Genomic DNA, 23,783 nt, shown 5'->3' with positions numbered 1-23,783 from the left:
CCAGGCCACAAGCTAGGGGGCTGGATGAGAAGCGGGGATATGAACTGGTGCCCATATGGGATCCCAGCGCATGCAAGGTGAGGACTGAAGCCACTAGGCTACTGTGCCAGGCCCAAGCCCTAAATTTCTATGCAGAAGACCTCACACCTGTACCTATGAGTGTGACCTCCCCCTCAGATGCAGAGATCTATCAGCTTAAGACGAACTCATGAGGCCCAGGCTCAGCCTGCTGTTACACATGCTGTGTCACCCATGTTGTGTCCCTGGGGAAGGAAGGAACGAGGAAGAAATGGGGAAGTTTGTGTCTGCTGTCACAGCCCAGAAACCACAGAGGCTGCTGACCCCAGGACCGAGCCTTGCCCAGTGCCCTCAGAGAGAGCCAGGCGCTGCTGACACCTCTCTTCCAGACTTGGCTGCTGCAAAGCTGGAAGACAACAATCTCTGGCTCTGAGCTAGTCAGCTGCACCCTCTGATGACGGCAATCCTTGGTGCATTTCAAGCCAGCCAGCTGTGGCACCTGGTGCCGGCAACCCTTGGCACTTTCTGGGCTGGCCGGCTATGGCGACCAGTGCTGGCAGTCCTTGGCAGGCTCCAAGTGGGTCAGCTTATGTCACTTGGTGCCAGCAGCCGAGGGTGCATTCTTCTCCCTCAGTATCTCTTTGCCCAGACCATCCCTGGAGAGGGTGAGGTGCAGAAGCCGGGCCCTCAGTGCTTGCCCCTGTTGTTTTGACCAGCTGGGAGGTGTGACCTCAGCGCTCAGCTTCCAGGAGCCAACTGTGTCGACTACTGCGAAGGCCAGCTGCTCACTGGCCTTTGTCCTGGTGTGCCCAGAGATACCCAGGAACGCCAGGCTGGGCCCTCCCAACCAGCTGCAGTTTGGAACAGCTTCGGTGTCACTGTGGTCTAGGCAGGAAAGGCAGAGAGGACGCTCCACCTGCTCAGGGCATCTCCCTGTGTTCACGGAGCCGAGGCTGGTCCAGTGAAAGGTTGGGGCGCAACACCTCAGGGGGCCACACTGCCTCCTTAGAGAGGGGAGGGTACAGGGAGGCCGGTCGTCCATGCTGAGTGGGGAGACCCCCACAAGACTGGAGTAGAGCGGTGAGGAGGAGTGTCAGAGGGTGTAAGCCCCCTCCCATAGCACCTGAGCGAGCGTCTGAGGGTGGAGGCCCTCCCCACAAGACCTGGGCAGAGGGGAATGGGGAAGCGCCTCCTGCCTGGGTCCAGACAAGCCCTCTGATCCCTGCACAAGTGCCTGTGCTAGGAGACCCAGGCCTCAGCAGGAGTTAGCTCCAGAGACTCGAGCCCGATTCTGTCACGAAAGGCAGACTCTGTCACCACAATGCAGTAGGCAGAGCTGGGACTCCAGGACTGACCCCCATTTCCTGGAACCAGGCAGATGGCAGAGCAGCCTCAGGTACTGTGGTGCCACCCTGTGCCAGGGTCTTACCCTCACTCCAATCGGCTCTCACACAGGAGCCCTGGTTGTGGATCCAAGCCCTGCGGGTCCCAGGAAAGGCTGCAGGCCTCAGCCGCCACAGGCTCAGAGCTCTGAGTGTCCCCCGCAAGGACTGTGGGGCAGCAGTCGCCAGAGCAGCCCACAGCACAATACTCACTTCCTCCCCCTGACTCTGGGGCCACCAGTCCAGTGGGGAGTCCAGGGGCCCAGTCCTCCTGTGGCAGGTATACAGGTGGCCATGCCCTCCACCCCACACACTCTGCTGGTAGCACCTCCTCTGAGCTTGGGGCCCCCCGAAGGCCAATGCCAGAGCCTTCCTCCCTCTGCAGGCCCACCGACTGCCAGGGCTGTTTCTGGCTGTCCATGAGCAGAGTGGTGACCTCCCAGACACTGGAGCCTGAGGTTCCTTGCAACGTGTTGACACAGTCCTGGCTCAGCTGCCAGCTTGTTCTGGGGGCCCCTGTCCAGGTCTGGAACAGAGCACAGGAGAAGCAAAGGATGCTGGGTCATGTTCAGATCTCCAGCTGGGAGCAGCAGCCTCCTCCTTAGCAGGCCCAGCCTCCCAGGCCTGCAGGGAGCTGTCCTGTCAACCACACCCAGAGGCCAAAGAGGGCCTGTACTGGAGCACTGTCTTACCCATGGGACCCTGAACCCTTCCAAACCCCTCACTCTTCCCTCACCCGGGGTCTGACCTGCACAGGAGCCTGAAGCACACCACGGACAGAGGCAGATGCCAAGGGCACAGCAAACTCCCTGCAGCAGGCTGCAGGGACTAGTGCCTCAACCCAAGCCCACAGTTAACACAGCTGCTTGTCAAAAGACTGGGCCCAGGCCAGCAGCCCTGGGCACTGCAGAGGGGCTGTAAAAGGCCATGCCTCCGAAAGGATGCTGGTCTCTTGACGGGACCATGAGCCTCTACCAAGTACTGCCTCTGTGCCTCACCCTGGCCACCCACCGCTCCCTGGAAGCCCAGGCCACAGCACACACCACTGACAAAGGTGCCCCAGCTCTGCAGAGAAACAAAGGCCAGGGCCACTCCCAAGCCTTGGCCCTCGGCTGCCCTGGCTCTTGACCAAGCCCTCAGTTCTAGGCTTCATGCTGCACCACTGGACAACAATCCTGCGGCCAAGGCCTCCCCTGAGCAGAGAAGAGTGGTCAGAGACTTCCCACCTACACAGGGAAGAGCAGGGCCAGCTTGGCATGGGACCGGGGAGGGGCCCAGCCCACTTCCCTTCCCTGTCCTCAGGGAGCTTCTCCTCAAAGCCCAGGCAGGACAAGTGTGAGGGCTAACCACTGCATGGCCTATGGAAGTCCAAGATACCCTGCCAAGGGACAGACACAGAATCCACCCAAGGGCCTTGATGTCTTGGAACTCCTAGCGGGACCAGGAGGGACCAGAGTCCACAGAGCAGCCACCAGAGGCTGCACAAGTCTCGAGGCCTTCCTCCATGGCTACAGGACACAGTCCCAGAGGCAGCACAAGCCCACAGGCCCCTCTACGGCCACAGGACACAGTACTCTAGAGGAAGAAGAGGAGGAGGAAGGGATAAGAGGATCCAGCTTCTGCATCTTGCAATAAGCATTTCCCTGGGCAGTAGAGCAGGACAGAACCATGAAAAGAGCAATGGACCCGAGGGCCCAAAATCAAAAAGGAGATCAGCCATGCTTCTTGGCCCAATTCAGACAGTGCAACATGGAATGCCACAGTGAATACATACTACATGCATATATACACAAAGATATATCCATACACACAATTATACACCAATACATACACATACACATGCCTGTGTACATGCGAGTGCATGCATATAAATACACGGACACACGCATATTCATACAAAGGCTCAGAGCTCTGGACAGGACTCCCATGCCAGCCCCAACCCTCCCCCAAGCATACATGCTGATCAGGCCAGACCTCTGAGCCACACCTGCACCCTCACCCCAGCGCCCCTGCACATACCTGGAAGTTCCCATTGTGCACACTGTAGAGAGGCCGGAAGAACACAGCTGGACTGGGCACATCTTGAGCAAAGCTTCGCTTTACCCTGAGGCCAGAGGGGGTAGTCAGACCATTGGGAACCTGTGACGGGGCTGTGCCCAGGCACAGGGCTTCCAGGGCTTTCCTGGACCCCACCAAGCACTGCTCTCCCCACACCCTCTGTCCACTGCCTCTTGTGCTCTCTCCTTGCCAGTCTCCTCCGAGACACAGTCCACGGGCCCCAGAACCACCATGTTCCTGAGGCTTGATGGCTTATCCAAGGAGGCACCCATTAAGACACAGGGGTCCATAGTGAGAACACCACAACCCAAAAGTGCTTTTTCATAGATGTATGAACAAAGGAACAAAGCAGCAAAGCCCCAGTAGATGCCCGGGCCACAGTGTCATTGGGTCACACCTTAGCTGCTCAGAGTCAAGGTGATGCCATCATTGAACCTCTGCCACAGAACCACCTTTCCTTCACTCTCCTGTGACATGGGAGCCCGTCCCCCACTAGTCTGGCAGGGGTGGGAGACACACTGGAAGACCCTGTGTGATCCAGGTGAGAGAGGGAGAGGTGGGAGAGGAAGGGAGGGCCCCAATGCCCTACTCCCCCAGAAACCTGCACATGCACACACGCTGCCTTCCTACCTAGGTGACAGCTTGAACAGAAGATAGATGAGGCCACTCAGGAGGACAAAGATGGACACAGCAACAAGGGCGCTGTCTGGCTGCCCCCAGGGTGGGATCGGCAGACCTGTGAGCAAGCAGGGCCCAGGACTGTGAGCAGCCTCCTGGCCAGGAAGCTCTCCTCCCCCAGAGCAACGAGCCGTGCCAGAGCACTGGGCCAGTGCAGAGCTTGGGGCAGGCCTGCTGGGTCACAGCCCAGCCTCCACCTCCTCAGCTGCCATTCAGCTGGGGTCAGGCCATGGGCTCCCCCAGGACCACCGTATCAAGGGTCAGCCCAGCCCTCACAAAGAGGCCACGGCTGCATGCAGCATGGGGACGGCCCTGGACCCCATTGCCTCCAGACGACCGTACAAAGCCAGGAACCCCAGGGTCTGTGCCCTCGTGCCATCGCCAGCCTCTAAGAGAAGAGTCAGCTGGGACAGTATGGCCTCAAGAAGGGGGCCCTGGCAGGGGGCACAGGTGCACGAACAGAGACAGGTCCCAGCCCAGTCTGGAGGACAGTAGACACCTCGTCTCTGGGGAGAGCGAAAGCACACAGGCAGGCTCCAATCGCTCCACTGGCCTTCGTAGCGTTCCTCCTCATCATCACCCTCCAGTGTGGCCATCTGCACACGCAGCCTGGCCTCATAGGTGGAGCCAGGGTCCAGCTCGATGGCTTCAATGGTAACTCTGGTCACCCCAACAATGTGGTCCTTGTGCTGGGCGAACTGTGGGTTGGAGGCAGTTAGCAGGAGCTGAAGGGGTGCTGGACACATGCATTCATTGACCCGGACACACAGACCCACAGCATTAGTCGCTAGTCACAGACACTCATAAAGACACTTGCACACACTCACAGCAACATGTTTGTGTGCATACAAGCATGCATACTCACATGCCCACACGTGCAAACACAGGCACACTCACTCCAGTCACACACACTCACAAACACACATCTATGTATACACAAACACACATCCACAAACTCACATGCACACACATAGCCACACCCACTAGTTACAAACGCAGACATAGAAACGCAGCTGTGTGTACACACCTGTGTGTACACAGCTGTGCATGGACACACCTGGCTCAGATCTCCCTCCTCATCATTCCAGCCTGCCAGGCATTACCTGCCAGGCCTGCTCCCGCCTCTTGAACGCCAGCTCGTAGGTGAGAAGCGACGCCATGGGCTCCAGAGCGAGATTCAGACTCCAAGTCAGGACCCAGGAGTCCGCACTGATATTGCTTTGCAGGTTGGAGGGCGGGTCCAACTTCACTGGAACACAGGGCCACCCATGATGCGAAGCCCTCAGTGAGTCTCCTGAGCAGCACAGTCAAGGCCCCCTCGAGCCAGAGGCCTTGGTGCAGACAGCCTCACAAGAGCCTCAGAGAGGATGGGGTGGGAGGTGCCCTGACTCCTTCAGGGCCTGCTTTCCCTCCTCACCACAACCTGGTGGTAGAGAATTGCTCCCAGTCCCTGCCACAGCTCATGCTGCACTTTCTGCCCTACCTGGAGACCCCCAAACAGGTGCTACAGCCTCCCTGCCTCAGAGTCCTGGGCCAGTACCTTCCCAAGGAGGCCCCACCCTAGGCTCGAGGCACCCCTGCTCACCATTTTTCCGGGGCAGGTACTGCTGGTCCACCAGGCGGACCTGCTCCTGCCCAGCCACACACTGATGCAAAGTGATGGTAAAGTTGTCGGAAGGCACTAGCACCTCATAGGATGGCAGCAGCACAGTGCATACGCTGCCCCGAAACACACACCTGTGCTGGCTGCCAGGCTCCTGGTTGCTGCAAAGAGCCAACATCAGCACTGCCCCAGCACCAGCCCTTCCAGCGTCTGTTCCCAGCCTGGCAGGCCCAGTTCCTCCCTCACCTGCTGAAGAGCAGCCAGGGACTGGAGCCCTGGTCCAGCTCCGGGGCAGCCCAGTGGCAGTCAATCCTCAGAATGTTGTTGTTGAGGCAGGTCAAAGTCCCGACCCTTGGTCCCAGGGACAGTGACCGCTGGGAGCCCACAGCAGGGGTGTCAGGGCAGAGCCGAGGGTCATGGTGGGGAGGACCTGACAGTGGACCCCCTAGCAAGACACCATTAGAAACACCATTAGGAGAATCGCCATGGACAGGGCTGGGAGGCCAGAGGTGAGCCTGGGCATGCTGGGCAGGCCGGCCCAGAGCGGCATCAGGAAGGTATGTGAAGGGTGAGCAGGGTCGGTGGGACGGAGGCCCAAGCTGACCCCAGCTATTCCAAAGGGGGTCTCCACCAAGTCACCTCACAGAAGCTGTGCTGCCAGCCCTCACCTCCTCCAGCTTTGCACACAGAGATGTCCAAGCAGATGCAGACGCAGGCACAGGTCAGAAGCCAGGCACCCATGCCGGGTCTCGGGGCCTTGCACATCGAGGTCGCACCTGCAAGGGACTGAGCTAAGGATCAGGGTAGTGAGAGACCTAAGCGAGGCAGCACTCTGGGAGGGGCCCTGCCTGAGGTCCTGGCCCTCCAAGGGTTCTCTGGGTTGCTCTCAAAAGAGGCCAGCACCCAGGCACTATGTAAGCTTTGCTGATTTGATTTAAAAGCAGCAGCTTAGGAGCAGATATTTGGCATGGTCCACATCCATATTACACCCCCACATTGAAGGCCCAGTCCTGGGCCCAGTGTGATGGTTCAGTGACTAAATCCTCACCTTGCAAGTGCTGGAGTCCCGTATGGGCATCGGTCCATGTCCCAGCTGTTCCACTTCCCATCCAGCTCCCTGCTTGTGGCCCAGAAAAGCAGTAGAGAACGGCCCAAAGCCTTGGAACCCTGCACCTGCGTGGGACAACCAGAAGAAGCTCCTGGCTTTGGATCAGCTCAGCTCTAGCTGTTGTGGCCACTTGGGGAGTGAGCCAGTGGATAGATGATCTTTCCTTCTCTCTGCAAATCTGCCTTTCCATTCAAAATAAACCAATCATTCAAAATCCATCCATCCATCCACCCATCCATCCATCCATCCATCAAGGCCCAGCCCTGCCTCCTCTCCAGCTTCCAGCTCACACCCTGAGAGGCTGCAGTGACTCACAGAACCCACTGACAGAGCTCCCAGCCCAGCTGGGAACGATACTGGGTGAGTGAGTCAAGCACATGTCAAATAAAACAAAAAATGAAAAAAAACATTTTCAAGAACCATAGTTCACAAAATCCATTTTACCTGACCAAAGACCGGCGGCTAGAGTGCATACACACAAATGCAGACTCCTGGCAGGTGCTGGGCACTAAGTGGGCTGCCAGGGTGAGGGATCTCCTGACAACCTTCCTCCCTGCCCAGGGCCAGGTTCTGGCAGGGGAGTCAGGCTGGACACTGAATGAGCTGCTTTAGAGGAGGGCGGTATGAGCGTCCCCTGCCTGGGGCCAGCTCTTGGGGGTGCTGGACATTGAATGAGTATGTCCCCTGCTAGCCCACAGGTTTCTGCTCCACATACTTTTGCTAGCTCAGTGCTCATGGCAGGTGGGGTGGGTTGACCCTGTTCAACAAGGAGGACACAGCCACACACCTCCATCCTGTTCACTTGCATCAAAGATATCCCAGGGATCTCCCTGGGGACTAGGGAGGGGACACCTGCAGCAGGTACTCTCCCTAACCTCTTCAGGGCTCCCAGGGGTTCTGCGGAGTATCAGCAAGGACATGGCACCCCTGGGGAGCCAGAGGCTGCCTGAGGACAGAGGGCTGGGTCTCAGGAAGTGCCTATCACCGCATCTGCAGCTCCGGACGGCACAGCATGACCCCCACGCAGGAAGCTGGGTCAGCTGCCTATACAAGCCCGATGGGCGATAAGGACCCAGCATGGAGCATGCGACCACAGCACGACAGGCTGGGCTCAGCTGGCCCCAGGAAGGGGGCTAGGAAAGCAACCTGAAGACAGATAGTGAGCACCAGGAACCAGAACCCAGGCAAGCTCGGGCCCAGCAGCTCCCTCCCAGCCTAGGAGGAACACGTGGGTGCAGAACGGGGCGAGAAGGTCAAAGGACGAACAGGAAAGTAGCTACAGGCTCCCACGCCCCCAGTCTAGGTAAGAAAGGGAAAGGACACAGCTCAGCAAAGCACCAGGCAGCAGGGTGCAACTGCAGGGCACAGGTGGCCAGAGGCAAGGTCCCTGCTTTCCCGTTGGCACAGCACACTGCCCACACCAAGCAGCTGGCAGGAGCAGAGTCACCCCTGCCAGAAAAACAAGCACCTCTCCCAGTCCTGGCTCCTGATTCGTGGCCACTCACATACCGTGCCTGAAGAAGACATCACTAATCTTTTTAAATGGGGTGAAGGCATAGGCAGAACCCAAGCCACCCTTTTTCTGCAGGGCTCCTCAGGTATGGACCAAACAGGGTCACCACTGCACCTGCCTGCAGTCACTGGGCCAGGCAGTGCACACCCTCACCCTGGGAGGTACACCAGACGACATCAGGAGCCTCCATCCAGATGTCACCAGAGCGCAGCAGGCAACGTCACCGTTGTGCCACCCTGAGAGGGGAGCAACTTCCTGCGGCACGCCCCCCAATCCCGCTGTGAGCCCAGCCACTCTGCTCGCACCAGGGGTTATGGACATGCACTTCAACCCTGGCCACATGGGCTGCCCACCTCCTCCGGGGAAGAGGCCTTGGACCTCTGTGTGGGATCACAGGTTCTGACAGACCCAGGGCACAGGGCCCGTCACCCACTCACCTGATACCCAGCACAGCATGAGGCCAGAGCAGGTGACTGCCAGGGAAGGGTACTCAGTCTGCAAGCACCCCGGGGATGCAGGCTGGAGCTGGTGACGGGTCAGTAAGATAGATGTGTCCAGTGGACAAGCTCATAGAAGGGAGGATGGAAAGCAGAGCAGGGTTCCCCTCCTCAGCAAGGACCCCAACGACTCTGCTACACACCTGCCTTTCCACATGGCCCTCTCAGTCTGGTGGCTTCTCCCTTCATGCAGCGGCCCCAGGCACCTTCGCACCACCACGCCCCTCAGAATGCCTGAATTGACAGCACCAAGGAAGGCGCCAAGGGGCTGGAATAACAATGTAGACACACATCTCTGGTGACTGGAGTCTAGGGGTCAAACAGGGCAAGGTCCCGCTGTTCCTGGCGCCCATTGCAGCTGATGACAATGGGGGTCACTGCCTGCCTGACACTGCACCCCCAGCCCCCAGACTTCCCGACAAAGGCACCCTTGCAGCCGGTGATGCTGGGGGCTCACTGCCGGCCTGGTGCTGTACTCCTTGCCTTCCCAGCCCCCACCCCACTAGCCTCCCTAAATGGGCACCCTACCTCTGAATGGTGTCAATGCTCCCACGGGGGCCTGGGAGGATACTTACCCTTGACCTCCTGTGGCTAAGCTGGGGCCAGAGTCTGGGCCCACAACTGCATGAGTCACAGGAAGAGGGAACAGGGCCAGGGAGGGGAGCCCTCAGGAGCAGACCCCGGGTCCCTGAGAGGGTGACATTCCTGCCCCAGCCTGGCTGAGTTGATTCTCCATTTTGGATTTCCACCCACAACTCCAATGGATGACGTCCTTTCTCCCAGCTCCTCTTCTGCTGTGAAGCCCCCCAGACACCTGGGGACTCGGAGGGGCTTGGCCCATAGCCAGGGCCTAGGGGCTCCACCTCATGTTGGTCACAGCCAAGAAGACCCGTTCACTGGTGTCCCCACGAAGTCATGGAGAGAGGCGGGGCCTACCTCACTGGCTCAGTGCTCTCCCTGCGACCGGATGGAGCAGGCCACCCTGGCCACAGCGCACCCACAGCCCTGCAAGCAACACTCAAAGTCCCGCCATCTCTGAGATGCCCAAAGGTGGGACATCAGGCAAGGTGAGATCCAGATGCTGTCTAGCCCTCCACAGGATGCTCCTGCCGCCTCAAGTCCCGTGCAGAGCAGATGGCAGGAAGCCCACAGCAGACTCACCTTCCGGATGCGTCCTCAGCTCCCATCTAGGCACTCCTGAACAGGAGACAGTCTGCACAGCAAAGACCTGGGGGCTGATCCAGGAGATAACAGAGCAGGCAGTGACGTGAGCCCTGCAGGGAAGGCTCGGCGCCCACAGCTGAAACCACAAGCGCCTCGCATGGCTGCTCTTGGTGGGGAGCTCAGCACCAACTGTCAGCAGGGAACTACATAGTGGAAGGACGTGCATTCCCCATCACACTCACGGGCATGCACTACGAGCCTGGGACCCCAGGCCCTCAGGCAGGGGCATTCTGGGCAGGGGCATGCTGGGCAGGGCTCTCCCAAGGCCATGGGTACAGGTTCTCCTACTGTCAGCTGAGTTAAACTCAAAAACAACACAGAGGAAGTGTTCTAAATAGAAGCCACCAAAAGCCACATTGGTCCACTGTAGTTTCCATGAGAAATGAGGCGCCCCTTCTCCCAGGCAAATGCTTTTAACTGATGAATTAGTGCAATGACTCAGTGGCTAAATCCTTACCTTGCAAACACTGGGATCCCATATGGGCCCTGGTTCACATCCCAGCTGTTCCACTTCCCATCCAGCTCTTTGCTTGTGGCCCAGGAAAGCAATCGAGGACAGCCCAAAGCCTTGGGACCCTGCACCCACATGAGAGACCTAGGAAAAGCTCCTGGCTTTGGATCAGCTCAGCTCTAGAAGTTATGGCCATTTGGGGAGTGAACCACCAGATGTAAGATATGCTTATCCTGTCCATAAATCTAATCTGCTTTTCCACTAAAAATAAATCTTTTTAAAAAAATTAAAGGTAGAGGGGTCTCAGGACAGGGAGTCTCATGGCTGAATCCCAGACGACAGCCACCATGTGCACGTGGTGAGCTGTCCCTGGGCGGCCAGTGCGCCACTTGGTGCCAGGCTCCGCCTGCTGGCCGCCCAACCAGGGAGCTCTGGGGTTTTGCTTCTTTGAATTGCTGCTTAGGTAGCTCCAAGTTGAACCCACTGTGCTTCTAGGACATGAAGCAATCGTAAAGATTCCCAATGACAGTAACTCTTCCTTTGAAAAACTTGTAATCACTGAACAGTGCTGACCACCAAATACCAGTCCATGCAAAAACTATGGCTCGGGGCTTGTCCAGCAGAATCATATCCTGTTACCTGACATGATGATGGATCAGGAGAAGGGTCACATTAAGCAGGACCATTACATTAACTAGCACTAGAACCATAACCGGGGCAGATTCTGTGAGGGACGTGTGGGCCAAACCCTGTGCAAATTCTAGCCCCACTGGTTAGCTCAAGAGTTGGGGTGACCAAGGAGCCTGCCATGAATCACAGGTAAAGGAACCCCCAACAGTCTGGACTGGACAAGGCAGCAGCACCCGAATGTGCATCCTAAACAGGGTGTGGAATGGGCCGTGCTGCAACATTCACCAGCTCATACAAGGCCAAATAAAAGGCCAGACTTCGCCGGAACCTGGCCTAAATCCAATGGCATGTATGAGAACTGGGTCTGGGAGTGGATTAAGTGGAAAAACTTGGGAAACTCCCTTGGAGAGTCATAGCTCCCACTGGTGAACATGTGGTCCAGACCTGGGGGTCGGACAAGCTGGGCAAAGTAGCTCCAACAGCTGGGTAATGTGTCAATTGGTAATGGAACAGGGTGGACAGGGCAGGACTGAGCAAACCTTAGCCCACAAGTGAAACTAGAGACCAAGAGGGAGCACAGGTCATGCCGAGCTAGGTTCTTACACCTACTGGTCTGCCTGAGCCAGGAATGCTAAGCCACAGTGTCTAAGGCAGAGATTGGGCTGAGCCAAGCTGAGTTAGAGCAACCACTGGCATGTGCATGTGATCTATGGCTGGGAACAGGCCCGGTTGGGGAGCTCAGGGGACAGCCTTAGCTGGGTTGAGGTTCCCACCAAGGGGCACGTGGCCTGGAAGGGGGGCTGCGTTCTGAACGGGAAACAGTTATAGTCTCCCTTGGCACAAGTGTGGACTGGGATTGGATGCACCAAGCCGGGCCAGACTCCAACACCCTCTGGTGTCCTGGAGGACCAGGGTAGATGTGGGATGGACTAGGTAAGGTCTCAACCACTACTGAGCCATGTGTGAGCCATATGTGGGTATGGACGAACCATGGCTGGGCTGAAACATCCAAACAGCAAGGACCAGTTTGGGTTGAAGGCCAGACAGGAAAAGCCACTGTCCCTGCTAGGACAGGAGCTGAACTGAGTAGGGCTGGCTCATGGACCCACTGGTATGTGCAAAATCTGGCATTGGGAGAGGTTCTGATGGAGGAGCCTGGGCAACTCCTCTGGCAGGACACAGACCTGGCAGGTAAGCGCAAGAAACATGATAGGAAACAGCCCAGAACAAGCCATGGAAAGTTACCCACTGGCATACATCTGGCATGGGTCGGGGGCAGACCAGGCTGAATCTGTTTACGTCATCCACTGGCAAATCCAAGCACCAGAACAGTGTGGGTCAAGCTGGGTTCGGTCACAACAAAAAATAGTGCACAATACGGAATGCCAAGGTGAGGTTGCCCGTACCGGAAGGGACCGCAGTGCCCAACCAGCACGTGTGAGAACCAGGAAGGGAGGGGGCAGAGCTGGCAGGGGAATAAGGGGTGGTTCCTTTGCGGGACAGCTACTCTCACTGGAGAGCATGGGCTGGGATAGGGGCTGACCAGACTAAGCAGGGCTACCACACCTGTGCGCCTCATGTGGACCAGATCAGGGAAAAGCCAGCCTGGGCTGATTGTTCCTACAGGTGCAAACAAAATTAGAGTGGGTGAGGGTTGTTTGGGCTTAGCCACAACATCAGCTGGCAGAAGTTGGCACTGGGGGCTAGTTCTTCTGTCAAGTCAAACCACAGAACTACCTGGAGAGTGCACAATCCAGCAGTGGGAGAGGCCTGGGAGTGAAATAGTGGGCTCCTCCCTCTTGGGTTACCACTTCCATGGGAGGGCACGAAAACCAGAACAGGGGCTGGGATGGAATTGGGTGTGGGACAGACTGGACTACTGCTACACATACTGGCAAACCAGGGTAGGGGGCGGGCCTGGTGGGGGGTTAGTGTGGGTCACTCCAACTAGGCTGCAACTCCCACTTGTTTATGCGAGGGCCGAGTATGTGCTGGGCAGAATCAGGCTGGACTGCAACACCCATTGGTCCCAGTGGATGTCGGGGCTGAAAACAGAACCAACCCAGTGATCGCAATCACCAGCTGATCAGAGTGATGGACTGAGCCGGGCCCTGTACTTGCTAGTACATACAAGAATCTGGTCTGAGAACACCTCAGACAAAATTTCTTTGGAGATCTTCCCAATCGAAAAGACGGACTCAGAACCCTAACCAAGAAAAAGAGAGAAGCCAGAACTGGTCAATCAACCATCTCAGTTATATGTTGGAAGTGAAATACGGGGCAAACGGAGACCCTATGATGGACTATGTCAATCAGTGGATTCTTCAAAGACCTCATCGTGCTTGGAGTGGCAAGATTGACAGTGATTCATAACTGGTGAACTATCAAAACCACTTGAACAAGAACCTTGGAGCAAACCCTACATCCGGGACAGGAGAGGGTGGGAAATTGGATGGGCCTTCTCCCTTAATATCCCCCTTTTAAACATGAAGGAACAATATGGAAATAATAGTCTTACCCACTTTCCTATAACCCTTGAACCTTTTAACCCTAATTAACTATGTAAAGATTGTCAAACACATAATTAAAAAAAAAATTAAAGGCAGAGTTACAGAGAGCAGGAGAGAAGAGAGAAAGGGGAGACAGGGAGACACAGCAGGAAGAAGCCAGAGGGAGGGCAGCGAGAGATCTTCCAACCACTGATTCACTCACCAAATGGCCACACTAGCCAGGCCTGGGCCAGGCCACAGCAAGGAACAAAGGAAGAGGAAGCTGCTGGCTCCTGGTTTTTGCATGGCCCAGCTCCAGCTTTTGCAAACATTTAGTGGGTGAACCAGAAGATGCAAGATTTCTGTGTCTTTCTACCTTTCAAATAAATCAACAGATGTATCTGAGTTTTCCGCCCCTGAAGCACGTGCACCATCACCCAGGCACAGGGAGCTGGCCCGCAAGCTGAGCAGCAGGGGTAGCCAACACTCCAACAGGAAGTCCAGCACAGGACGCAGGCAACACCCAACCACAGGCCACTTCTGAAGCTCCTTCAAACCAGCGCATGCTTTGAATGGACCCAGCTGTGCCCTGGGCTCTGCAGCCTCTGCCTGTGTACGGAGCTCTCAGCTTCCTAGATCGGCAGACACTCCCAAGCCCCATAACGGGCACCATCCCAGTGGCCACCTGCAGCATCGCCCTCTGGCCTCTGTGGAAAAGGTTACAGGGTGCAGGGGGAGCCCTGAGAACAGTCACAGAGGGGCCCTCGCTCTCACCAACAGCCAACACTATCACTCCTTTTCATCTCTGCCTATCTGTTTCAGGGCTATTTTAATTTGCACTTCCTTGATTATTAGCCAAGATAAGCATCTTTTTACATATGTAAACCAAATAAGGGCATATTTCAGTATATGTGTGTGAACCTGTGGGTCCAAGAGCATGCAATTGCAAGTCAGGGTATGCTGTGCTCCCTGGCATGTGGTAACAACGGGGACCATGAAGAAACAAAGCCACTACTCAAGCAATGAGCAGGGTCGACCTATTCCTTCTAATTACAGACAGCAGCATGGCACAGCATGGGGACATCGCTTGGGAGGCATACATCCCACACAGGAGGGCCACGGTCCAAACCTGCTCTCTTCCTGAGTCCACCTTCCCACAGAACACAGCAGTTGGCAGGCAGTCTGGATCCTGGCACTACGCGCAAGACCAGCTGAGAGTCAGGTATCTGCGTTCCTCACGCACTGGGAAACCCGGTTTGCACTTCAGGATCCTGGCTTGGGCTGGCCCAGCTCTGCCTATTACAGAAATTTGGACAGTGAACTAGCCAATGGAAGCTCTCCATTTCTTTGTCTTTCAGTAAGGCTGCTATGCCCAGAATGTGTCTAAGATTGAGAGGGAGAAGCGAATGGAGGCCTGGGCTCTGAGCTTTGGGTCACATGGGCCCCAGACACTCTGGCCTCTGGGGAGTGACCCAGAGACGGTCACTAGCTTAATCCACCTCCCTCCCTCTCACTCCTCCTTTCAAGCAAATGTTTTACATCCATTTTCATCAGCCTGGCCTCACCTAAACCATCACACACGCACTTGTGTGCTCAGTGGAGTTGCCTTTCCCTGCTATCCTCACCATCCACACTGTGGAAGCCAGCATTGCTAAGTTAAAAGCAGTAGACCACTCACACCACCCGGGAGTGGACAACACGGCACACACTCGTGTGGACAACCCTGGCACCTCACCGCTACTCCAGAAGACCTGGGAACCATAAACAGGTGCAGCCAAGGTCAGCTGCCTGCAGCTCAGTGCAAACAGGCAGAGTGCTGTCCCAAGGGCACACCTCCCACACCACTGGACAGGGGCTCACACTGTGGCCCCAATCCTCCAAGCTCCAAACTGGGAGCTATTGGCTAATGTACCAAGAAGCAGACTAACACAGCCCACTCTCCAGCAGCCTGGAAGCTTCTTCACATGCATGAACACAAAGTGTGTCAGAATACAGTGTTGCCATCTGACAGGATAAGCCAAGAAGTCTGGTGCTGTGCATCAGCTTAAGCCACTGCCTGCGGTGCTGGCATCCTGACAGCACCAGTTCAAGCCCCAGCTCTTCCACTGCTGAGCCCACCCCTGCTAACTCACCCAACAGAGCAGCCGTCAGCCTCAGGGCTCAACCACAAAAGGTGGGACCTGAGAAGCCCCAGGTGCATGGGTCCAGCCCAGCCCGGCCCCAGCCACTGCAGCCAGCAGTCTGGGCAGTCAATCAGAGTATAGCTCTGCCTCTCCCTTTGTAACTCTACCTCTCAAATAAATCTTTAAAAAAAAATAAGCTTTCTCAGCTAAAATGTCAAAAATAATTAAAATTAAAAGTAGAGCTTAGTATGATAGCATAGTAGCTAAATCCTTGCCTTGTACGTGCTAGGTTCCCATATGGGTGCCAGTTTATGTCCTGCCCTGCTTCACTTCCAGCTCCCTGCTTGTGGCCCAGGAAAGCAGTTGAGGATGGCTCAAAGCCTTGGGATCCTGCATCTGCGTGGGAGACCCAGAGAAGGCTCCTGGCTCCTGGCTTTGGATCAGCTCAGCTCTGGCTGTTGCAGTGACTTGGGGAGTGAATCATCGGATGGGAGATCTTCCTCTGTCTCTCCTCCTCTCTGTATATCTGACTGTCCAATAAAAATAAATAAATCTTTTTTTAAAAAAAGAAGAATTTCATGCTAGTTTTGTTGTCACAGCTAAATGCAGGAATTCCGGGCTCAATACATGGCAAACGGCCAGCTAGAGTGCACAGCGCAGGGGCCAGCACTCCAGCACAGGAGGCCACCACTATGAAGTGGGCGATGGCGTAGTGGTTAAGGTCCTCGCCGTGCACGCCCGGGATCCCATATGGGTGCCGGTTCTAATCCCTGCAGCCCGCTTCCCATTCAGCTCCCTGCTTGTGGCCTGGGAAAGCCGTCAAGGATGGCCCAAAGATTTGGGCCCCTGCACCTGCGTGGGAGGCCTGGAAGAGGCTCCTGGCTTCGGATCGGCATAGCATCCGGCCGTTGCACTCACTTGGGGAGTAATCATCGGACGAAGATCTTCCTCTCTGCCTCTCCTCTCTGTGTATGTGTCTTTCCAATAAAAATAAATAAATCTTTTTTTATTATTTATTTTATTTTTATTGGAAAGGCAGATATACAGAGAGGGATAGAGACAGAGGAAAATCTTCCATCTGCTGACTCACTAACCACGAGGCTGCAACAGCCGGAGCTGAGCCATTCCAAAGCCAGGCGGTAGGAGTTTCTGGGTCTCCCATGCTATGGGGGTGGACCATCTTCGACTGCTACCTCAAACCACAAGCAGTGAGCCGGATGGGAAGCAGGGCCGCAGGGACATGACCAAATGGAATCTCAGTGGCTGAAAAGGGAGCATCAGCAAGCTGAGCCGTGATGCTGCGCCTAGTCCCTAAGACTTATTTTTACAGAGACAAAGAGAGCCTTCCTGTCTCCATAATGCTTTCAAGTAAATAAGTAAGAATCTAACAAAAAGAAAGAAACAAAAAGCTACAGAAAGATGCAGAGGTGCCCAGGACATGCGTGCTCCACACAGCTCCACATCCCACCAGGGGCACTGGGCCTCCAGGGAGACCTCCGCAGGGGCCCTTGCCACTTGTTGGCCACAGGACACACGGACGCAGGGCAAAGGCGCCAGAGGCCAGAGCTGCCCTGGCCTTTGGGCAGAGGCGGAGTCGAGCCCGCAGACAACACCTAACAGATTCAGATACAATTCGGACCAGACACCACTGAGACTTGTGCAAGTGCTTCAGGTGGAGCAGACGAGGACAGAAACCAAAGACCACCCAGGCAGGAATGCAGCCTTCAGCCGCCTGCGGCACCGCAGAGGCCACAGCAGCCCTGGCGGCAACGCTCGCTCTTCCAACAGGTCTCAGCTGAGCCTGCGCCAAGTTGCAAGGAGCCTGCTGCTTGCACATGCTGAGCCGGGATGTGATCCACAATTGCCCCTGTAGGCAGTCTCCACGAACAACTGACTCAGAGCAATTGGCTACCCTTAGTTGCAGTAAAACCTGCAGCAAAGCAGAAAGTGAAAATTCATTCCTGAAGGGATGTACAGGGTAGGTAAGGTGAGGCACCGGGCAAAGCCTCTGCCTGGGCCTCGTGTGACGCCAGATACTCCGCTCCAAGCCAGTGACCTACAGAGACCTGAGCCTGAGAGGACTTCCCGACACACCAGGGGGTAGCGAGCTATGTACAGTAATGGTCCCTAGTTACTCTAACTGCTCTCATTTTTCTAAGATTTACTGATTTTGCTCAAGAGAGACAGACAAAGATCTTCCACCTGCTGGATCACACCCCAAAAGCCTGCCATAGGACCGTCACTGGCTCGCAGTCTCCACTGTTGGAGTTTCCTGCTAAGCCAGGAGCTTCTTCCGGGTCTCCTACGCGATGCAGGGTCCCAGGCTGTGGGCCATCCTCCACTGCTTTCCCAGGGCACAGGCAGGGAGCTGGAACTCAAACTGACATCCACCCCACTGGCCATCCCCAACACCCTCTGAGGAGAAAAGGACCGATGTGGGGGCACAGTTGGTTAAGCTACCACTCCTGGCACCACGAGTGCTACTTCAAACACCAAATGCTATGCCTCTGATCTAACTTCCTGTTAGCTGTGATGGCAGCAAAACTCAGCCCACGTAGAGGTCAGCCCACGTGGGAGGTCACGATGGAATTTGGCCTCTGCCGGCCCAAACTTGGCTGCTGTAGCCACCTCCCGTCTCCCTCTCTGTCTTTCAAATGACCAAATAAATATTAAACTATTGACACAAAAAGTACACACACACATAGAACCTAATACATTTATTGCAACCCCAGGAAGCAATTGAGGAAGGCTCAAAAATTAGAACAGAAATGAAGAACTTGGAGTTCATGCTGTTGACACTCGGCAGCCTGTTTAACCCAGAGTAGGGACAGTCAGACAAGATGACTGTTCTTCCTTAAGCTTTGTGGAAAGGCACTTTTAGACTTCCCTTTTCTGAGAACGATCCCAAATAAATCTTGATTAAATACGCTTGGAATCAAACATGTGACACTATGCTAAGGAGCGTGCTGCAGGACAGACAAAGCTGCCAGCAGGAGCTAGGGTCCTGCTCTCACACAAGGGCGCCCGTGACAGCGGCATTGCTGACCAGCAGTCCAGCGCCAGCAGCACGGCCTAGTCCCTCCAGCGGTGCCCACACTGGGCGCTGCAGCACTTGTAGAAGGTCGTCATGGGCTCGTCGGCGGAGCGCGTCTGAATTTGCATGAAGTAAGCACGAGGATGCTCACACTTTGGACACGGCTCTGGCAAAAAGAAAAACCAAAAAATGAACCACATTCCATAATGAGTGCTGCTTCCAGCTGTGCCCAGCTCCCTGCGGTGTGCCCGGGAGCCGAGAGAACGCAGTGAACATCTGCACATGTGTGGAAGAGCGGGTGGAGATCCAGGCCCGGGCTCTGGCCTGGCCCAGCCTTGGCTGCCCCAGCAGTTTGGCGAACGAAGCAGCGGATGGAGGATCCCCCATCTCAGCTGCACCCCACCCCACCCCACCCAGCACCCTTTCAAATGAGTAAGTCACTCGGAGCCACTTAGTAAGCGGTTTCCTTTCACACCAAAAGGACTGGCCGAGTGTGACCTGGAACATTCCTCCTGCCCTCTGGCTTCCACTTTCCTCAGATCAGAGAAATAACACACAAGCTAATCTCGTGTTTCATGGCTGTAACACTTGAGACAAGGTAAGCAGTCCTAAAGAACAGACTGGACAAAGCCTGTGTAAGGTGACTTTAAAAGTCCGTGCAGGGCCTGGCGCAGTGGCCTAGTGGCTAAAGTCCTCACCTTGAACATGCCGGGATCCAATATAGGCACTGGTTCTAATCCCTGGGCTCCTAGCTTTGGATCGACTCAGCTCCAGCCACTGCAGTCACTTGGGGAGCGAGTCAACACACAGAAGGTCTTCCTCTCTGTCTCTTCCTCAATCTATATCTGACTTTGCAATAACAATAAATATACCTTTAAAAACAAAATACAAAAAATAAAAAGTCCATGTAGAGGGCCTGGTGCGGTAGCCTAGTGGATTAAGTTCTCGCTTTGCAAGAGCCGGGATCCCATATGAGCGCCGGTTTGTGTCCTGAAGGCCCTGCCTCCAGCTGCCTGTGGCCTGGGAAAGCAGTGGAGGACAGCCCAAGGCCTTGGGACCCTGCTCCGTGTGGGAGACCTGGAGGAGGCTCCTGGCTCCCAGATTAGCTCAGCTCTAGCAGGAGAGGGATCTTTCTCTGTCTCTCCTTCTCTGTAAAAACCTGACTTTCAGGGCCCGGCGCGGTGGCACAGTGGTTAAAGGTCCTCGCCTTGCACACCCGGGATCCCATATGGGCGCCAGTTCTATCCCAGCAGCCCCGCTTCCCTTCCAGCTCCCTGCCTGTGGCCCGGGAAAGCAGTCAAGGACGGCCCAAGGCTTTGGGACCTGCACCCGCATGGGAGACCCGGAAGAGGCTCCTGGCTTCAGATTGGCACAGCTCTGGCCATTGCAGTCACTTGGGGAGTGAATCATCGGACGGAAGATCTTCCTCTCTGTCTCTCCTCTCTGTGTATGTGTCTTTCCAATAAAAAAATAATAAAAATAAATCTTTAGGGCCCGGCGCGGTGGCGCAAGTGGTTAAGTCCTCGCCTTGCACGCCCGGGATCCCATATGGGCGCCGGTTCTAATCCCGGCAGCCCCGCTTCCCTTCCAGCTCCCTGCCTGTGGCCCGGGAAGGCAGTCGAGGACGGCCCAAGGCTTTGGGACCCTGCACCCGTGTGGGAGACCTGGAAGAGGCTCCTGGCTTCGGATCGGCATAGTATCGGCCCGTTGCGGCTCACTTGGGGAGTGAATCATCGGACGGAAGATCTTCCTCTCTGTATCTCCTCTCTGTATATCCGCCTTTCCAATAAAAAATAATAAAAAATAAATCTTTAAAAAAAAAAAAAAAAAAAAAAAAATAAATCTTTAAAAAAAACCTGACTTTCAATAAAAACGAATCTTTAAAAAAGACAAAGAGTAGAACACTGAAGGCAGCTGCAGAGGGAACGATGGAAACACCAGGGAGCAACTCTCTCCAGAAGTCCTGCAGCTCCACTGCATCTCCACCATGAAAACACTACCAAGACATTCACACTGTTTCCATCTGAATAAACTTATCTTTTAATTCCATTTCTCCATATAAATTTCCAAAAATTTTGTGTTCGATGAAAATTATTTTGTTATTATTTGAAATGTACAAAATCCTAGAGCTCCTCCATCCGTGTAGTTGCCTCCTCAAATGCCCAGAAGCCCAAGGCTCCCCAGGTCCCCAGGTGGGTGACTGGCACACGCAGCCCACACCCCTCCCCCATGCCTTCTCAAGAACTCTTAAGCACAGAAAGCTGGTGCCAACACGGAAGGTGAGGGCTAGCCTCGGAAATCAGGGACGGTGAGGGCTAGCCTCGGAAACCTAGGACAGTGAGGGCTAGCCTAGGAAACCAGAGCTTCTACAGACAGAATGACTTGGCAGAGTGTGAGGCTGCTGCATCACTGCTTCTAAATGTAACAGCGTGCAACAGGGGACATAACATGCCAAGCCTACCACAAGCGGGCTGGTTCAAGTCCTGGCTGCGCCTCCTCGGATACAGCTCCTTGAGAAGCGACAGAGGACAGCCAAGCACTTGGGCCCCTGCACCCACGTGGGACACCTGAAGCAGCTCCTGATTCCTGACTTTGGACCAGCCCGGCTCCAGCCACTGCATCCTTTAGTGCAGTGAACCAGCGGAGCAAACGGCTCCCTTTCTCTGCCTGGTTTTCAAATAAATAAACCTTAAAATTATCAGTTTAGGGCCCAATGCGATAGCATAGCAGTTGAAGTCCTTGCCTTGAACGCGTTGGGATCCCATATGGGCACCGGTTCTAATCCCGGCAGCTCCACTTCCCATCCAGCTCCCTGCTTGTGGCCTGGGAAAGCAGTCGAGGACGGCCCTAAGCCTTGGGAGCCTGCACCTGTGTGGGAGACCAGGCAGAGCTCCTGGCTTCGGATTGGCTCAGCTCTGGCCGTTGCGGCCGCTTGGGGAGTGAATCATTGGACAGAAGACCTTCCTCTCTGTCTCTCCTCTCTGTATATCTGACTGTACAATAAAAATAAACAAATCTTGGGCCCGGCACGGTGGCGCAAGTGGTTAAGGTCCTCGCCTTGCACGCCCGGGATCCCATATGGGCACTGGTTCTAATCCCGGCAGCCCCGCTTCCCTTCCAGCTCCCTGCCTGTGGCCTGGGAAAGCAGTCGAGGACAGCCCAAAGCCTTGGGATCCTGCACCCGCGTGGGAGACCCTGAAGAGGCTCCTGGCTTCGGACTGGCATAGTATCGGCCCGTTGCGCTCACTTGGGGAGTGAATCATCGGATGGAAGATCTTCCTCTCTGTCTCTCCTCTCTGTATATCCGCCTTTCCAATGAAAAAATAATAAAAATAAATCTTTAAAAAAAAAAAAAGAGACTGTCACTCACTTAAAAAAAAACAAATAAAATAAAATAAAATAAACAAATCTTTAAAAAAAAATTTATGAGTTCAATACCAAAAAGAATCATCAAATCTTTGCATTCTTCCTATATAATTTGCAGTCCCACATATTGCTAAAAAAATTGTACTAAAATAGACTCTACTAACTGTTTCTCCGTAGTCCTTCTGTGAACTTGACCCCAGTGACTGTGTGCTGGGGGCCTTGGCCTCAGCCTTCCTGTCCGGGGCTGCATGACCGGTCGCTCGGCACACAGGCTCACTTCCCTGAAGATCTGCTCCTGGGGGACCTCGCTGCAACACAGGGCAGCAGCCTACACCGGGGCCCATCTGCTGCCACGTCCCGGAGGAGGGCTACGTGGTGGGTTCCCCCAGACGGCCTGTCCAGCCCCGGCCTCGGGGGCACTTGGGGAGTGATCCAGACTCTGGGTCTCTCTACATCTCCCTCTAACTCTGCCAAGGTTCCTGCTCCTCGGGCCGTCCGGAGAACACTGGCGGACACCCCCTAGCCGTCAGCCCAGGCCGCCCATCACCTGCCGTGGAGTCCACGTTCTCCCAGGCAGCGGCCCCCCCGAGCACATCGTCCACTTCTTTCAGCTTTGGGTACTTCCGACTGGTCACCTGGCAGACACACACAAATTCTCAGCTTCGAGCAGGTGCACAGCACTGCCCCAGGGCCTCCCGGGCTCAGAGATCCAGGACCGGGGACCCCGACAGCAGGACAGGGGACAGGGGACCCCAACAGCAGGACAGGGGACAGGGGATCCTGACAGCAGAACAGGGGACCCCGACAGCAGGACAGGGGACAGGGGACCCCGACAGCAGGACAGGGGACCCCGACAGCAGGACAGGGGACCCCAACAGCAGGACAGGGGACAGGGGATCCCGACAGCAGAACAGGGGACCCCGACAGCAGGACAGGGGACAGGGGACCCCGACAGCAGGACAGGGGACCCCAACAGCAGGACAGGGGACAGGGAATCCCGACAGCAGGACAGGGGACAGGGGACCCCGACAGCAGGACAGGGGACCCCGACAGCAGGACAGGGGACAGGGGACAGGGGACCCCGACAGCAGGACAGGGGACAGGCGACCCCGAGCAGCGGGACAAGGGACAGGGGACCCCAAACAGCGCATCCAGGTCAGGGGACCCCGAAAGCAGGGCAAGGGACAGGGGACCCCGAGCAGCGGGACTGGCCGGGATCACAGCTCCGCAGGACGAGGGAAGACGGCGGCAGCCGAGGACGGGCCGCTCCCCCAGGCGAGAACCAGGGCGCCGCGGGAGCGAGGGGCCCACCTTGCGCGTGATGTTGTGCACGTAGGGGCAGGTGTTGCAGGCGAAGCGGTGGCAGTGCTGTCCCTCCTCCACGATGAGCCCGTTGCCGCAGCCCGGGCAGAACAGCAGCATGGCGCCGGCCGCCGGAAGCTGCCCCGCCCCTGCCGGAAGCCCTCCGCGCTGGCAGCCGCCAATCCACAGACCCGATCTTGCGCTCCCAGGCGGCCCTGCGGCAGACCGGCTCGCATTTTCATTGGCCGCCGCAGCTGCCCCTTTCTCCCGAAGCGCCATTGGCTGGGCGCCCTCACGCAGACTAGCC

The 23,783-nt window shown here is 56.0% G+C and overlaps 2 protein-coding genes across 3 annotated transcripts; both read right to left on the bottom strand.

Moving 5' to 3' along the window:
• Positions 1-69: 69 nt before the first annotated feature.
• On the bottom strand, positions 70-6,805 carry IL9R (interleukin 9 receptor). Its single transcript, XM_040974011.1, has 8 exons — positions 6,408-6,805; positions 5,986-6,184; positions 5,722-5,900; positions 5,240-5,385; positions 4,636-4,834; positions 4,089-4,194; positions 3,420-3,504; positions 70-1,926 (listed from the first exon to the last, which is right to left on the bottom strand). The coding sequence occupies exons 1-8, from the start codon at positions 6,502-6,504 to the stop codon at positions 1,450-1,452; spliced, it is 1,488 nt and encodes a 495-aa protein (XP_040829945.1). The 5' UTR covers positions 6,505-6,805; the 3' UTR covers positions 70-1,449.
• Positions 6,806-8,261: 1,456 nt separating this feature from the next.
• POLR3K (RNA polymerase III subunit K) lies at positions 8,262-23,616 on the bottom strand. 2 transcript variants are annotated; one of them, XM_040973684.1, is made up of 5 exons: positions 23,486-23,616; positions 22,722-22,809; positions 18,821-18,974; positions 9,315-9,321; positions 8,262-8,275 (listed from the first exon to the last, which is right to left on the bottom strand). In XM_040973684.1, exons 1-3 carry the CDS (start codon positions 23,594-23,596, stop codon positions 18,847-18,849), a joined length of 327 nt encoding a protein of 108 aa, XP_040829618.1. In that variant the 5' UTR covers positions 23,597-23,616; the 3' UTR covers positions 8,262-8,275; positions 9,315-9,321; positions 18,821-18,846. The 2 variants fall into 2 exon arrangements, with proteins under 2 accessions (XP_040829618.1, XP_040829617.1); XM_040973683.1 differs by lacking the exons at positions 8,262-8,275; positions 9,315-9,321 and having other exon boundaries at positions 18,472-18,974.
• Between the last annotated feature and the right edge of the window lie 167 nt (positions 23,617-23,783).

This window comes from Ochotona curzoniae, unplaced genomic scaffold (assembly GCF_017591425.1).
Source record: "Ochotona curzoniae isolate NIBS_2020 unplaced genomic scaffold, NIBS_Ocur_1.0 contig_2321, whole genome shotgun sequence".
In the NCBI taxonomy this organism is placed as follows: Eukaryota; Metazoa; Chordata; class Mammalia; order Lagomorpha; family Ochotonidae; genus Ochotona; species Ochotona curzoniae.
The sequence above is the reverse complement of the archived record's forward strand: the minus strand, read 5'-3'. Positions and strand labels throughout refer to the sequence as shown.

Excerpts from the sequence above, each read along its gene's own strand:
- IL9R (XM_040974011.1), bottom strand. The coding sequence starts at position 6,504 with ATGTGCAAGGCCCCGAGACCCGGCATGGGTGCCTGGCTTCTGACCTGT. Across the intron at positions 4,835-5,239 it reads GGCGGGAGCAGGCCTGGCAG|TTCGCCCAGCACAAGGACCA; the intron begins GTAATGCCTGGC and ends TCCAACCCACAG. Across the intron at positions 4,195-4,635 it reads TCGCTCTCCCCAGAGACGAG|GTCTGCCGATCCCACCCTGG; the intron begins GTGTCTACTGTC and ends GCTTGCTCACAG.
- POLR3K (XM_040973684.1), bottom strand. The coding sequence starts at position 23,596 with ATGCTGCTGTTCTGCCCGGGCTGCGGCAACGGGCTCATCGTGGAGGAG. Across the intron at positions 22,810-23,485 it reads TGCACAACATCACGCGCAAG|GTGACCAGTCGGAAGTACCC; the intron begins GTGGGCCCCTCG and ends TGTGTCTGCCAG. Across the intron at positions 18,975-22,721 it reads GAACGTGGACTCCACGGCAG|AGCCGTGTCCAAAGTGTGAG; the intron begins GTGATGGGCGGC and ends TCTTTTTGCCAG.